General features: G+C 48.9%; 1 protein-coding gene across 3 annotated transcripts in view; it reads left to right on the forward strand.

Moving 5' to 3' along the window:
* The window catches only part of EDC3 (enhancer of mRNA decapping 3), a 49,423-nt gene extending 32,941 nt beyond the window's left edge, over positions 1-16,482 (forward strand). For all 3 annotated transcript variants that reach the window (XM_055319797.1, XM_055319798.1, XM_055319799.1), the window contains exons 6-8: positions 8,817-8,970; positions 11,656-11,873; positions 14,099-16,482. In XM_055319797.1, coding sequence (XP_055175772.1) covers positions 8,817-8,970; positions 11,656-11,873; positions 14,099-14,433 — 707 coding nt within the window. In that variant the 3' untranslated portion in view covers positions 14,434-16,482. The remainder of the gene's footprint in view (positions 1-8,816; positions 8,971-11,655; positions 11,874-14,098) is intronic.
* Positions 16,483-16,624: the final 142 nt, after the last annotated feature.

Genomic DNA, 16,624 nt, shown 5'->3' on the forward strand with positions numbered 1-16,624 from the left:
TATTTGAGCTTCATTGGGGATGTGTCTTGCTCTTAGGCTAAGCTTGACCTTCACATTTGAGGCTGGCAGTTGTCTTCCACAGCTAGTGTTGCATTTCTGTCTCTGAGCTTTGACTGCCTTCTTTTGCTTCTTGTCACCAAGAAGTATGCTAATGTTTTCAAGACCAGCAGTGTTCTTATCTCTTGAAGAACAGATAATCAGGAAATTTGTTTTGGGTTTCTATGTATGTTCAACAGGAATTCAGGAAGAAATAAATCTTTGAGTTTAGAAGTGGCCATTGAAGAATTTTACTCTAAGGGTATATAGTGAGACCTCCTTCAGCAGTTGTGCTCCTGAGAACCACAGGGACACATCCGGAAGTAGATTCTAGGAGATGTTCTGGGTTGGAATGCTGCACTAACACACTTGTGCTGTAGCACATGCCACTATGACTTACTCACTGAACAGAGTTAATGAAACTGGTTTTTGAAATTGTGTCTCTGCAAGTGGACTTCCTTGGCAGTAACTTGGTTGGTTTTGGGAACCTCAGGTTCTAAGCAGATCCTCTAGTTGAGAGAGTAGTCAGTCCCCTTAATGTTGTGTCCTTCAGAGTTTCTGGGCCTGGATAAGATGGTGGATACTTGTCATAGACTTGAAGGGCTTGGTTGTAGTCATCGGCAGTCTCATGAAGTTATAGGGCAGTATTGTTAAGACTCGTCCCCTAGCCTGGAGTCCCGGGATCGAGTCCATGTCGGGCTCCTTGCGTGGAGCCTCCTTCTCCCTCTGCCTGGTCTCTGCCTCTCTTTCTCTGGGTCTCTCATTAATAAATAAATAAAAACTTAAAAAAAAAAAAGACTCGTCTCCCAGTATCGAACATTTGTGCTTCCTACAGTCTTTGCATGGGACAAGGTCTCATGGCAACTTGTTGCCAGAGTTTTAATTTAAGAATTTAAATTCAAACTAAGAGCTGGAGGGTCTGGGGCTTTGGCACATTATAGCCCAACACTTGAGTTTTTAAATTTTTTTAGAGAGAGCACTTGAAGGGCAGGGGGAAGGGCAGAGGGAGGGAGAGAGAATCATAAGCAGGTTCCTCGCTCAGCACCACTGAGCCTGATGCAGGGCTTAATCTCATGACCCTGAGATCATGACCTGAAACAAAAATCAAGAGTCACACACTTAACCAAGTGAGCCACCCAGGCGCCCCCTTCCCCTGACACCTGAGTTTTTGCTAAAGCTGCTAGTTATTTTATTTTATTTTATATTTTATTTTATATTTTATTTTATTTTATTATTATTTTTTAGAGAATGAATTGGTCTCTAAATATGATCACTCTGCCAATATGTATCCTCTTGCCACCATCCAGAGCCACAGGTGTCTAGCCAGTGAGGATGGAGCTTGATTTCATTGTATGCACTATCCACCATCTTCCTTAAATTTGACACACTAATATTCAGGAGTCATATTCTCCTCCTGCCCAATGTTCTTGCCTCCTTTGCATTCCTGTTTCTTTCACTGCAATCACCATTCTTAAGGTATCTGGCATAAAACTTTGTAACTACCTTCACCTTTTCCCTCTCATAAAAATTCATGCCATGTGCAGCCCCTCATTTGGATGTGTCCAGAGCCTTGGAAGCTTGACTACCCTGTGTCCTCCTACAACTGGACCTTGAGAGCTTGTTTGGAGGTTCTAGTAGGGGAGCGCAGCTACCTTGACCGAAGAATGGTCCTCCATTGGGGGAGGTCGTCCTCTTTGACCAGTGCACTGCTTTAGGAGGAACACAGATAGAGCAGTGAGGGAGGAAGGGGACACTCGCCTAGTCAGCCAGACCAGCCAGATGAACCCTGGCGACTAGAGGGGTAACAGATGCCGCACCCAGATTGCCCTTACAGCCCTTTTTCTAATTCAATAGCAGAGGTAGTGATTCCTTCTGTAGCAGCCCTGGCAAGGAATTTTCCTTTATCTGCAGTATTTATTCTGGCTTCAGGTTCTCTTCTTATTCATTCAGAATTGCCATTGAAGTGCTCATGACTTTTCAGTTTCTTGTGCTACTCCACGAGTTCCCTGTGTCCCTTGACATCAGTTCTGCTTAGTCTTTCTGTTCATTTTCTAGCCGAGTTACCTTTCCCTGCATAAAACAACTTGGCCTTTAGAGCCTTCAAAAGTCTGGGCCTGCCCACTACTCTGAGTCTAAGCCAGCCTTTGTATCAGCCTCTGGGCTCCGGGCAGGGAAGTTTGCATCTGCATGTGTCACGCAGATTCCAGTTTTGGAACTTTGTTCTTGGTTCCTCCCCACTGGAACCTGGAGTGCTCTCTCCCTCCTGTCGTTCTGACTACAGTCCTGCCTGTCTTTTAAGGCAGAGTTCAGTTTGAGAATTTGACACTTCCTGCCTGCAGCTCCTGGTTTGAAAGCAATACTTTACACTTGTGCTCAGGATAATAGTTTAGTGTGTGTATTCTCTGGTATTTGCACATCTATTTTCTGTTTTCAGCTAGATTGTAAGACTGGGAACAGGGTCTGTTTATGTATTCTTTTTATTTACTGTCTCCTGCCACTCACCACTCCACCACTGGCTTGATGTGTTACTACTCTGCAAAGATTTACTGATCATCTTTACTCTCTTCCTCTTTTCTCCCAACTAATTATTTAAAAAAACATTTTAGCATTCTTTTTTTTTTTTTTCCTTTAAAGATTTTATTTGAGAGAGACAGGAGCAGTGGGGAGGGGCAGGAGGGATGGAGAAGTAGATTCCCCATTGAGCAGTGAGCCCGACCCGGGGCTGGATCCCAGGACCATGAGATCATGACTTAAATGATGACCTAAGCTGAAGGAAGATGCTCAACCAACTGAGCCACCCAGGCCCTCCCCCTCTAACTTTTTAATAAATACAGTTTCACATGTTAAGTTGCTAGAATAGTATAATGAACGCCATGCACTCTTCATTTAGATTCATCTTTTGGGGCACCGGAGTGGCTCAGCAGTTGAGCATCTGCCTTTGGCTCAGGTTGTCATTCTGGGGTCCTGGGATCCCAGTCCCGTGTCGGGCTCCCTGCATGGAGCCTGCTTCTCCCTCCGCCTGTGTCTCTGCCTCTCTCTGTGTCTTTCATGAATAAAATCTTTAGATTCACCTCTTTAACATTTTGCCACATTTACTTTATATAAACAAGAACACACCCAAACCACTTGAGATTTAGTTGCTCTCATTACATTTCGTTACATTACCCCTGTACTTTCAGTAGAATGTTGCTCTCTGCAACCAGGTTGTAAGAGTGCTCTCAGGAAACTTAGAGTTAACACAGAAGTATTCTCTAATGTATACTCCATATCCACAGCTTTTTGATTATCCTGGTCGTGTCCTTTATAGCTGTATTTTTAGTCAGTGATTGTGCGTTACATTTAGTTGTATCTCTTTTGTTTCCTTTAATAAAACAGGAGACTTCCCACAACTTTTGGATACTGTCATTTATGAAGAGTCTAGGCCACTTGATTTGCAGAAATACCCCTTAGTTTAGTTTTTTTTTTTTTTAATGATTTTTATTTATTCATGAGAGACCACAGAGAGGGGGGGGGCAGAGACACAGGCAGAGGGAGAAGCAGGCTCCACGCAGGGAGCCAGACACGGGACTCGATCCTGGGATCCCAGGGTCATGCCCTCGGCCGAAGGCAGACACTCAACCGCTGAGCCACCCGGGCGTCCCAGTTTTATAGACTGATTGTTCCTTTGGATTCATGTTCCATGTGATTCATGTTAAACATTTTTTCCAAGATTTTGGTGAGGCCCTGTGTCTCTCACGGTATCACATTGTAAGAAAATACAATGTCGGTTTGTCTCACCATTGGGGCCGAGTTAATCACTTGGCAAGGTATTGGCATTTGGGTTTCTTCTTTGTAAAGATACTTCTCTCTTAATAATTAATAAGTCATCTTGTTCAGGAGGTCCTTTACCCCTTTAGTCCAAAGCTTATTCCAGTGGAGCTTTAACCTGAAGGAATGAGGTCCAGGGTGGATAGAGTTTGGTCTAGTTTGTTGTAAATGGTGGGAAGGAAAGGGTAGGGAGAGTCAGAAACATTTCACCCACATTCACCTTTGGTTACAGCTGGGCTCTTACCAAGTTGCAGAATGGAAAGTGCTGAGGGTTTTATAGATCTCCTTCCCATTTGTTCATTAGTTGCACACATATTTATGTAGCCCCGGCCAGACCCTGTGCTCACACTGAAGGGACCATGAAGAGCAGGGTACAGTAGTGAGCAAGATGAACATGGTCATTGCCTTCATGGAGCTTACAGTCCGACAAAGTAGATGGTCCAGAAAGAAAGAACAGCTATTTACATGATGTGTTCAGTACAGTAAAGGAAATAAACAGCAAATAAACAGAGGCTGAGAGTTATTTAAGCTGAGACCTGAAGAATGAGGAACCAGCCATGAGTGCAGTAGAGCACTGGAAGAGAGAAGAGAGTGAGTCCCAGGAAAGGGGATGTGCTTCCTCCGGCCAGAAGGGACTAGGTGTGTTTAGGAACCAGAAAGCAGCTGAGGTGCCTTGGAGCATGGTGGGAGTTGGAGTCCAAGGTAAAGGGGGTGAAGTAAACAGGGGCAAGATCATGGGAGGCCTCGTGGGCCCTAATAAAGGGCCTTAAGAGTTTTTAGGCTTCTTGTAACAGATCCTTCTTTCAGAGGTACACTTGACACCAAATTTCATTTTGTGTAGTTTTAATGTAAATCTACAGGGGCTCTCTTGTACAATGTGGGTCTGTGGGTATGAATTTACTGGTTTATACTCCCAAGAAGAACCTGTGTGTTTATCTATAGAATATAAACCAGAGGTCACCAGAGGGGAAGAGGGGGGAATGGGTGAATAGGTGATGGGGATTAAGAAGTGGCACTTGTCCTGATGAGCACTAGGTGATTAAAATAAAGACTGAAAAAAGAAAAAGAACCAGTATGATGCTGCCCTGCCCCATGGTTATGTGATCCCCATAGAATGGAATCTGAATTGACAGCTCTGGAGAAATCACCATGCCCTCACTGAGGCATTGAGCATTCAGTGAGCTGTGCTCCTCATTGATAAGACATGGGACATACACGGCCTTTCTAATTGAAGGGCCATGTCAGCGTGAAGATTTGAGTTTTAGCTCTGAGCTGACAACTTTGTCGTGGGAGCCTTGTCACACAACCAGAAGGCCGGGAGATTTGAAGGACAAGGAGGGATGTTCATGCAGAGTCTGCTAGAGAAGGTTTGGACTTGGTGCTTAAGTGTGTGAGAATGTGTATGTCCCTAGGAGGGGCAGAGGCCGTAAGTCATATGTACTGGAAGGAGCCACGTGGAAGTGAGGAAGACCTGAAGAGGGGAGGCCATAGCAGGCACCGTGGTGGCTGGCCTGTGAGGTTGCGTGGCTCTAGCCTCATGCTGCTGAGTGAGCTGTGTGGAGAGGAGTCAGCCGTTTTCCGGGATACCCTAAGGTTAATCAGGTCCTTAGATGTGCTCTGCTTGTCACGAACTGGCTGTAATTATATCTCCCTTTCTTGTTTTACCGACAGCTGTAAAATACATACTGAGAGAAACCCTACCAACTGATTTTACTGCCTTCGTTCCAGAACAATAAGATCCACCTTCCAGCCCAAACATAATTAGGCTTGGCTCATGTTCAGGCTTTGGCAGTGTTATTGTTTGCAATTTACACGCTATGTTCTTGGTTCCCTTCCTTTGGAGTTTATCTTATTCCCTCTGCCTGTTTCTGATAAGCCAGTCTGACGAGGTTGGCCTGGTTGGCCTTTGTGTGTAAATGTTGAAAAGGAACATTTTGTGGTGCCTGCACATTCCTTTCAGAGAAACTGTGTATGCAAGGTACATTGAAAACCTAGGCCCTGTAACTGGCAGCCTGAGCAGAAAGGATTCCTGGCTTTGTCTTGCCCTAGGCTACAAAGTGTGCCAGTTCATCAACAGTGCTCCCACCACCAGTGAGGGCATGAGCTGTAGCCGCCAGCCAGCCAGGCTGTGGGGTCAGCTCTCCTCTCCATGTACTGTGCATTTTGTACCCTCCAGGACTGAGGAGAAAGGTAGCAGAAAGTACTTACCTGCCTTCAGAGAGCCCTCAGGAAGGGAGAGGGGGTACCTGTACACACAGTACAAGATGTAGGTCCAGAAAGCAAGCTTGATTTGTAGGGTGGCATGCTCAGGACTAGTGAGTCTCGATCTGTTTCAGATTCAACAGAAAGCAGATAAATGGGAAATGGGTGAAGAAATGCACAGGGTTGAGGGAAAGCGCTCTCTTGCGTGACTTCGCAGGTAAAGAGGGTGTTTGAAGTAGGCATGACGTGTCTGACAGGTTTAGGGTTGTTAGTGGCTTAGGACTCCTGAGAATTCATTTGACCTTTTCACACTGCTATCAACGATTCCTAATTAGTTCTGATAATATGTGCATGTCTGGAGCAGGCTATAAAAATGGCTCTTTTAATCAGCTGCTGACACGCAAGGTCAGGCTGCAGCCTCCAGCATTGGCACCTAGGACTGACATTTCAGAAAGAGTGAGAGAAGAGACAGTGTTCCTAATGGCACTGTTTGTGCCAAGGCAGGAATAGGACTCAGGCAAGTAGAGAGTTCAGTTAACCAACAGGATAGCGTTAATTTTGATGAGTAGACATCTTTTGTTGTCCTCACTACGTTAAATTATTATTTTGCCTGTCTTTAAGAGGGATATATTTATACCTTGGGGCTTGAGGTTCAGTCTTTGTGCTTGGATTCCTGTTTTTCCAATGTACCACCATAGCCTTGTTCTGCATGGTTTTAAGAATCGATGTAGGCAGGACTGGATATCTCATAGAACTTCAAGAAATTATTCCTGAAATGATCAAGGAGGAAGACGTTTTTCTATACAGGGCTTTGGAACCAATATGGTAATGATGAGCTTCATGAAAAGTTCTACTAGACTTAGGCCAGGCCAGAAATAGCACTGGGTTTGCATCATTCTGTGTTTGAGTACTTGATAAAAACTCACCTTTGTTGTTAAATGTGTCTGAGACCAGTTGAGATGGGGGCAAAGAACTTTATTTCCCTGCTTTGAGGAGTTAATAGTCTAGTATAGATGAAGACCCAGGATCTAAAAATGCATCTGATCCAGCCAGACAAAGCAAATTATGTGGGATTCCATGATGACTTGCTATTGGGATTTGTGTGTGTTGGTCTATCAGCCAGTGAGGCCAAATGGGGCTCTTTGGCAAAGGTCTGCTCCCTTGGGGGAGCTAGTCCAGTGGCTTCTAGTATTTGTTAAGATGGCATTGGTTGTCAAGACAAGCCGCACATTACAGATCACAATTACTTATTTTGGCATTTATTTCCTGTCCTGGTTTTCTGGGCCCTGAGATGATATCTGATACGTTGGTATTGATGCATGTAAGACTCTTGCAAGTGTACCAGTTGCTGCAGACTTTGGCCTTATAAAACTAAGTATTTTCCATGGTGTACTTTCAATGACTGATTCTCCCTAACCTTTATAGAGTTCCTTTCTTTATGGCAAATAAAATGTTCAAGATTCTTTGGAGTAGGTTGCTTTCCATGTACTCTTTCCCTGAGATTTGAGTAGTAGGTTATATTCACCCCAAATAAGGGGAGAAAATGACAAATTATTTGAGAAAAGAAATTGCTCATTGAATTTCTTTTTTTTTTTAAGATTATACTTATTCATGAGAAACAGAGAGAGATAGAGAGAGAGAGAGAGAGAGAGAGAGAGAGAGAGAGAGAGAAGCAGAGACACAGGCAGAGGGAGAAGCAGGCTCCATGTAGGGAGCCTGATGTGGGACTTGATCCCGGGACTCCAGGATCACGCCCTGATGCTTAACTGCTGAGCCACCTAGCATTCCACTCATTGAATTTCTTAAGCAAAGAGGAAGGACTAAGTAGAATAGAGGAGAAAGAAGAGGAAGTGGGGAGCAAATGGAATGGGCAAGTCATCCAGCCTAGACCTTGAACACTGGGGAACAGAGGGTTGGGAGGCTTAGCATCCCTTCCATTTGTGGGGAAGGAGTCCATGAGGACAGCCCCACTGCCAGGAACAGCATTTCCCCCATTTTCGAAAAGCATGTTCTCTTCTGCAATGGCCCACAGGTTGCTGTTACATGCTGTGCCAGCCTTTTCTCTGCAATAACCAAGTAGGTCTTGAGAGACTTGGCTTTTGTGGTCTAAAGCTAAATTGTTAAGGGAAGGGCGCCTGCGTGGCTCAGCTGGTTAAGCCTCTGACTTTGGCTCAGGTCATGATCTCAGGGACCTGGGATTTGGGATTGAGTTCTGTGGCTCCTGGCTCAGTGAGGAGTCTGCTCAGCCCTCTCCCTCTGCTCTGCCCCCTGCCTCCCTACCTTGGGTGCTTGCGCCTGCCCTCTTGCTCTCAAATAAATAAAAAAATTTTTAAAGATTTTTATTTATTTATTTAGGAGAGACACAGAGGCAGAGACATAGGCAGAGGGAGAAGCAGGCTCCATGCAAGGAGCCCTATGTGGAACTCGATCCCGGAACCCCAGGATCCCGCCCTGAGCCGAAGGCAAACCTCAACTGCTGAGCCACTCAGGCACCCCTCAAATAAATTAAGTCTAAAAAATAATAAACTGCTAAGAGTGCTTAAGCTTACAACTGCTCTTTGGTAACATGCACATGTTGTTACTCACTTCTCCATCTACTACTCTGGAGGGCTGCATACTACACCTCCATCCCAGATCAGGAGGATGGGCCAGCGGAGGGCCAGTCTTAGAGTCTTGGCTTTCCCAGAATCCTGGATCGAGTACACTCATTTGTGGCTCTGGTTTCCTGTCCTCACTTTCCCTTTCTCTGCTCACCTCCTTTTGAACTGCAGACTCTGGCCTGGTTGTCCCAAGTGTTTCCTACGAACTGCATAAAAAGCTGTTGTCTGTGGCTGAGAAGCACGGGTTGACTCTGGAGCGGAGACTGGAGATGACAGGAGTGTGTGCCAGTCAGATGGCCCTGACCCTGCTTGGAGGACCCAACAGGTAAATGCCTCTACACTGGTGAGGGCTGAGGGTGGGGAGGTTCTGCTCTGCTGAGGCACCACCAGTGCGCCGCACAGAGTTCCTCAGACAGTGTGAGTCCCTTTCCCGGAGCTCTGAAGGTTTTGTTTGCCCATCTTACCCACCTCCCGGAAACCCTCATTCTTCTCTCAGCAAGCTGCTCTTTGACCCTTTCTTTCCAATAACAGCTGGCTTTGACACTGCTTGCTGGCTACCAGAGGCCTGCTTTTTAAGAACCTTCAGAGACTCAGCCTTTGACACTTGTATTTCATTCGGAGGGGCTAGGATACAGATCAGCTCCTGAGTTCCATATCTGAGAACTTCTAGAACCACCCTGACAGCTGGGTGGGAGAGCTGGAGTTTGGTGCCTTCGTACCTGCCCTTTGGGCCCTTATGTCAAGAGCAGTGCTTAATTGTATTTGTGTCATTTACTGATCTCCTGTGCCAATCCTTGTGCTGGGGACACACAGGAGAATAAAACACTGAGCCTGCCATCTGGAAGGCTGTGAGGTCTCCAGACAATACATTGCCGTGGTTGTCTGGGAAGCTGTGGTAGCCTTCAAGCTGAGTCCTGCAGGGGGCCCAGGGAATCAACAGAGGCAAGCTGGCAGGGCGAGAAGTCCAGGTCTGGGGAGGAGCCTACGCCGAGGGCAAACAGAATGGACAGTGTGGATGTGGCAGGGATCTGCGGAGTCATTCTGTGTGACTGGGAAGTAGGGCTTTGCGACAGCTGCGCAGTAGGGAGCTGCCAAAGGGCTTTCAGAAACAGCGGTGTCGGGGCAGCATATGAACATCCTCACCGAGTCACTTTGCTCTCTAGCCAGCTTCTTGGGGCTGGTTGTCCTTGGGCCTCTTTTCTTGCCACATCTGACCTCTCAGAAGGGCTGTCTCCTGCAGCGCCTTTGAGAAGGATCGCCACAGCTAGTAATCTTTTTCATGTGTGTCCAGTACCATGCAGTTTTTCACTGTGCTTTCACAGCCGTGTTTAATTTGATCCTCATGACAGCCTTGAAGGTAAATAGTCTGGTGTTTGAGGATGAGCCAGCTAAGGCGCAGAGAGCTGAAAGGCTTGCCCACGTTGACTCTGCTGGTACTTGGTAGAGCCAGGTCTCCCATCCAGATAGGTCTGTTTCCAGTGGCTGGACCCTGCCGCCTGCTGTGGGCTGTATGGTACCAGGGTCTGCTTTGGGTCCTCTGATGGGGGGTGGTTCTGAGAGGAAGAGTCTGTTTTAGCAGCAGACATGGGTGAGTCAGATACTACAGCTCAGCAATGTCTGTCTGAAGGAAGAAGTGCTCATCACATTTCCCTAAGATGCAAACATAGTGGGGGTTTGAAATGAATGCTTTGGTATATATGCAGGGTACATTGCTAAATTTCCCCATATTTATTTGGAGCACAGGGGCTTCCTCTCAGACATGAATAGCATCTGTCATCGTCCCCTCTTTGGGAGACTAGTAAGTGACTGTCACTGCTAAGGAGGGACTTCTTGCTGTCCATCTCCCCCCACCCCCTGCCTTCTGTCCTGGAGACAGACCGTACCGGTCTGGAGTTGGGAACAGCTCCAGAGTTATCCCCCACAACTCCTTACTTGTGGCTCGGCTTTGAATGGCAGGAGCTGGAAATGACTTCATCAGGAAGGTGGGTATCCAAGGGAACTGCCAGTGTAGATCAGGGAACCCCTAGCCTGCTGCCTTCTCTGTGACCAATGCTCTAATGTATCGGCCCCGTTCTAAATGCTATATGTGCATTGATCCACACAACATCCTGTGAGTGGAAGAGGTACTATTAGTATCTAGCGTTGCCCTTCTTTTGCTTACTGGCAGCTCAGTAAAGAGAACTTGGTCTGGTAACTGATTGAGGACGATTTAGAACTGTCCCATTTGGTACTTGCTGTGAGTTTCTTAGGAAGTGAGCTGAGTGATCCTGGAAGAGGTGAGCCTTGAGCTGGATTTCAAAGGAAAGGTGGGTCAGAGTTTGACAGGTGAGGGGCTTTCTGGGCAGGGGACAGAGTTTGAGGAAAAGCAAGAAAGAGCTTTATAATACAGGAGAGAGTGAGGCCAGCCTTACTGCAGTGGAGCAATATGTTGGGGAAGAAGAGCAAAGAAGGCTATAGAGATGGAGAAGTCTCTTTGCTAGTCAGTTTGGACCTCACAGGTCCCACAGAACAGTTAGTGTTTCTAGTCAGAGAGCAGTCTTCTTTTTTAAAAATTATCATTAAAGTATTTAAAAAATTTTATTTATTCATGAGATATAGGGAGAGAGGGAGGCAGAGACACCGGCAGAAGGAAAAGCAGGCTCCCCACAGGGTGCCCAATGTGGGACTTGATCCCAGGACCTCAGGATCATGCCCTAAGCCAGAGGCAGACACTCAACCATTGAGCCCCCTGGGCATCCCAGAGAGCAGTGTTCTGGCAACAGTGTTCTAGGAACAAGATCTGGGTGATCTGCCTAGTGAAAGGACCCAGCAGATGAAGTGACGTGAGCGTGGGACCGTGGGACCGTGGGACCGTGGGAATGCCACCCGTAGTCTTGGAATGCGGTGGATTTTCACTCTGGGACCTGGGACTGTGGAGAACTCTGAGAGCAACAGGTCCTGAGAGGCACTCGCCTGGTTAGGGTGCAAGACAGATCTGCAGCTGATAAAGCTTATTTACCTTCTGTTCCAGGTTGAACCCCAAAAATGTTCACCAGAGGCCCACGGTGGCCCTGCTGTGTGGCCCCCATGTGAAAGGGGCCCAGGGGATCAGCTGTGGAAGGCACCTGGCCAACCATGATGTCCAGGTCATCCTCTTCCTGCCCAACTTTGTCAAGATGCTGGAGTCCATCACCATCGAGCTGTCTCTCTTCAGCAAGACCCAAGGCCAACAAGTATCTAACCTCAAAGGTGAGCCCTTGCTTAGGGCTGCCCGGGGCCTCTGGCCTCCTCCCTCCTCACAGAATTTGATAGTCTGGTGCTGCCACCCAGTGGCAACAGGTGGAACATCACCACAGATGTAAACCCTGCTCTGCCTATTAGGAGTCTTGGTACACAAAGCGGGCGTTGACTTGCTTACTTCCCATCCCTTCGCTGTCCTCACTCTCCAGCACAGTCATATAGAGCCTGGGGCCCATTTGTTTATTTTACAAACATTACAGAACAGACACTATTCTTGACACAGGTTGTGGCAGTAGATTTTTTTTTTTTTTAATCCATTCTTCCATGCAGTATACGTTCTACTTAGGACAAAGAAACAAGTAACATTTCTATTAGGCCAGGTGGTGGTGTTATGGAGACAAAGTAGGGAAGGGAGCTAGAAAGGGTTGGAGGGTTGGGTAGGGAGTAGCTAACTTAGGCGTTAAGGGTCAAGTTGTATAAGGCCTGCAGATCACTGTTAAGGGTTTGAACTTTACCGTGGCTGAGATGGTGGGTCACTGGAGGAATAAGTAGAAGGAAGATAGAATCCAGCTCAGGTCCCAGTGATCATGTGGTTGCTGTTTGAGAAGAGACTAGAGGTTTACAAAGAGAACTGTTGAGAGGCTATTGTGATAAACTGGGAGGAGATGCTGGGGACTGAGACAGTGGTAGTGGTAGAAGAGGTGAAGCGGGGTTAGTTTCTAAGTTTTGGAGTAGAGGCTGCAGCCTTGTTGTAAGGTATATGACACGGGAGGATTATATGACACTTCAAGGTGTTTGGCCTGAGTCACCAGAAGGAGGGAAGTGCCATCCTGAAATGGGAAGATTTGTGGGAGGAGGAGCAGAAAGTCGGAGGTACCTGTTGGATAAGCAGGTGTAACTGTTGCCTGATACAGAGAAGTCCACAGGTACGTGAAGGGGTCTGGTCTGAAGTACCGGGTGTGTAGGCGGGAATGAGCCCTAGTGAGCCTGGGTAGGCTATCTCCTAGGAAGGGGTAGGGAAGTTGTGAGACTCAGTTCTTTGTTAGGAAGTCAGGGAGTTGAGAGAGCAACTGGACCAGGGCAGTTTCAAGGGCTGGTGGGGAAGGGAGGGTAGGGACAACAAAGTGATTGGAATGGGTTTTAGTGAGAGCAGGGCAGGAGGAGAAGAGAGAAGAAATATGAAGAAGGCCCTTGCTGGGGGTCAGATGGCAGGTTGAGGCCAGACCCTGGGCCATAACTCTGTCTCCTTCCAGCCAGCCTCCTGTTGTGCACGTGGAAGGTAAGACCCTCTCTTACTGTTGAAAGCCTCCTGGCCCCCAGGGACATCCCCGCCCCCTTCTTCATGGTGCTCTAAGTAAGGAAGCCATGAGTCCCTAATTAAGAAATATCATTACTTTAGCCAGGAAGGGGGTCTGGCGTGGGTTCCGCAGCTTGAGATCTGTAACATGATACCGTGTTATAGGCAGTTCTTCCTCTGGCTACCCAAAAGCCTTCCTATTTCAATTCCAGGAGCCAAGTCTGAAGATGCTGACCTTGAGTTGGTCTGATTTCTCCTATTCTCCAATTACCCTCTTAAGCTGGTCAAGACTTACATAGTTGTTGAGACATCTGTTCTTACACTGCCTGAGAGGTGTGGTTTGAGCAGAGAAACTTTTTCAAATGCCTGGAGAAGTAGTCCATTCCTTCCCTATCCCTCAGAGTGGGCTGCAAGGAGAGCCCATTTTCATGAGGTGGGGCGGGGTGCGGCAAAGCCGGGCTGGCTCTTGTCCGGTGAGGCGGCTAGCTCGAGGTAGAGTATGTGCGTTCTGGCCTGCTTCCAGTTCTTGGGCCAGTCAGCAAATGGCAGTCAGCCCATTTCTTCTGGGCTCTGGGCAGGGCTCCCTGTGAGGGCTGACTTGGCAGTCAGCGCCCCATTCTCAGAGCTCATAGTGTACCAGGGAATTAGTTGGATGTGCATCTGCTGTTCTTGGAGATGGCCAGCAGGATGCTACTTCAGCCTGGGGACTCCGTGAGGACAATGGTCCACTGGGCTGACATGCCCTTAGTCTCTGGTGCCTAGCCCAACCAGGCCGCAGAGGTCCAGGGGCCTGGTCCAGCCTTGAGAAAGCCAGTCTGTGGCAAGTCCTTGGAGTGGTGTCAGGACAAGACACCCTTGGGGCCATCTGGGTTCCAGTCCCCACCTGGGCTGCTCTCTGCTTATAGCGATTCCCATATAGCGCTCTTTCCTCCCGCAGATCTGCCCACTAGCCCTGTGGATCTAGTGATCAACTGCCTGGACTGCCCCGAGAATGCCTTCCTGCGGGACCAGCCCTGGTACAAGGCAGCTGTGGCCTGGGCCAACCGGAACCGGGCGCCAGTGCTCAGCATAGACCCTCCCGTGCATGAAGGTGAACAGGGCATCGACGCCAAGTGGTCACTGGCCCTGGGCCTGCCTCTGCCACTGGGGGAGCGTGCAGGCCGCATCTACTTGTGTGACATCGGCCTCCCCCAGCAGGTGTTCCAGGAGGTGGGCATCAGCTACCACTCCCCCTTTGGCTGCAAGTTTGTCATTCCATTGCACTCGGCCTAGAGGAGCTCTGGGCGAATTAGACCCTGCGGTCCCCTGCTGCTCCGGACACACTGAACTTGACAACGAACGCCTTAAGGATGTGAAGCTTCATGGACCTTGTTAAATTTTTTCGCTTTTGGATTTGTTACTTCTGTGAGAGAACAGATCCTATTTAAAAATGACCTGTCACCTGCCTGTAGCCAGGGCAGGTGTGTGGGTGTGCTGGGTGGGCAGCAGGCTGAGTGGTTCTAGGCATCTCGACCCTTGGCCCCCTGCGTGGCTGGATGGGGCTTTGTTTACAGACTTAGGCAGCTCACTCACGGACTGTGTTTCAGGTTTACAGTCACTGGGGCCTGAGCAAGCACCTTGCGGGGTGGTGCGGGTCCTGTTTGGGGCCCTGTACTTGCTTTGGCTCCATGTCCCCTGCTTCTGCACCCCCCCTTCTGATCATGTCAAACTGGCTGTGCTGCAGCTGCCCGCTAGAGGGCAGACTCGCACTCTGTTCCTGGTGAGGGCTTGGAGGTGGCCTTCCCAGAGTCCTGCCGCAAGTTGATTTAGGAGCTGATTTGGAGGCTTTTTGACCCTTTCTCCTGAGCTGATGCAAGTTTTATGCTGGGATTTTTTTCAAGGGTCTTTCTTCCTTTCCACTCCATCACGCTGAGAGGCAGGAAAGGGGGTGGCATCAGGATGGTTTTACTGTATTGGGATTTTATACTGTTTTTGTTTTCTGCATACGTAGTATGAGGTTATGTTACTGTAGAACCACAGTGCCCATCTTGCCAGCAGTGCCCCCCCAGCCCCATACCCTCTCTAGCTGGGGCCAGAGCCCTCAGGGTGCAGCTTTAATGTTCAGTATTGGGGAGGTCCCTGGGGGAGCCTGGTGCTGAGCCAGAAGAGGCTCCCTGGTGCTTCTGTGTCTTAGGCCACCACTACCTTGCCCCTACCTCCTTGCCTGCACGTATACCCCCCTTTCTTCTGCCCCCATTTCCCCCCTGAAATGGTCCTCTGCAGCTATTGTCCCAGAGCAGGACACAAGTCTCTCCCATCTAGGCTCTGAACCCTTTATGATTGTCCACTCTAGATGAGTAGGCTTGGGGCCAGCGCCCTCTCAAAGATGCCAAAATGAGGCTAGTTCTAGATGAGCTAGCTGGTGGGTCTCAGCCATAGGAACACACTGCTGCTCAGATCCTAAGGCAGGAAAGCCCTTGGACCTCACATGATTAGGCCTTGGAGGCTGGTTTCAGAACACGAGCCATACCCTAGAGTACCTGCCAGGGGCCCTTGCAAAAAGCTCATGCTCTAAAGCCATTTTCAGGGCTTCAGGCTTCTGCTTTCTGCCCACTCACTCTGGTTAAGGGGGTGAGTGGGAGGGCTCGCCAAGGAATATGGACACAGGGTAGGCCCTGGTACCATGGATTGTTGCAGGCTACTTCCCACTTCTCATAGGAGCATAGCCAGGAGCAGATGAGGCAGGGCAGAGGGCTGGTCCCTCTTTTCCTCCCATTCTTCCTCAAATGTTAATTGTCTCCAGCAGTGGGAGGCAGCCAGAGACTGTGAGCCTTGTGTGTATCCTCCCTGAACCTCTGCTCACTCTCAGGGCCAAGAAGCTCCAAGATGGAGCCCTTTCTGTAGAGGCAGGGCCACAGTCTGAGGAGCAGTGCTGGGTTACGGGCATTTTCAGTAAGCAGCCAGTAGACTGTGGGTGCCTGCCTGTTGGTAAGCGTCCCTGCGCTGGGTACAGCAGAAGAGGAGCCTGAGGAGCCTGGCCCAGCGGACTCTGCGCGCTGCAGTGGGTAAGTTGCAGCAGCCCTGGGAGCGAGGGCCTGGTCAGGGGCCACGGGGAGCTTGTTCCTGGGCCTGTCTTCCTGCGGGAGGCTCTGGAGCCTTCTCCTGCCCCCAGCCTGGGCCTTTCCTGGTGGTCTTAAAGATCAGCATGGTTCCTCTGCCTTCAGCTTTTTTCAGAGGCGTCCTATCCTGTACCCCAGTCCCCATCCAGGTGGTCAGGACTACCACTCATGCAGCTCTTGGGGAACCAAAAACCAGCACTTAAAATAAAGCTGAATGACGGAGGCCTGGGCTCTGGTAAATTGCTGTGCAGGCTGTGGCCTGGAGCTGCCGCCTGGGCCCAGGAACCCAGCTGGTTAGGCCCCGTCCGCCAGCCTTCAGTAAGCCACGGCTCTTGGGCAGATACGCCCTGAAGTGCCGGCTGGCG

This window comes from Nyctereutes procyonoides, unplaced genomic scaffold (genome assembly GCF_905146905.1).
Source record: "Nyctereutes procyonoides isolate TBG_1078 unplaced genomic scaffold, NYPRO_anot_genome, whole genome shotgun sequence".
In the NCBI taxonomy this organism is placed as follows: domain Eukaryota; kingdom Metazoa; phylum Chordata; class Mammalia; order Carnivora; family Canidae; genus Nyctereutes; species Nyctereutes procyonoides.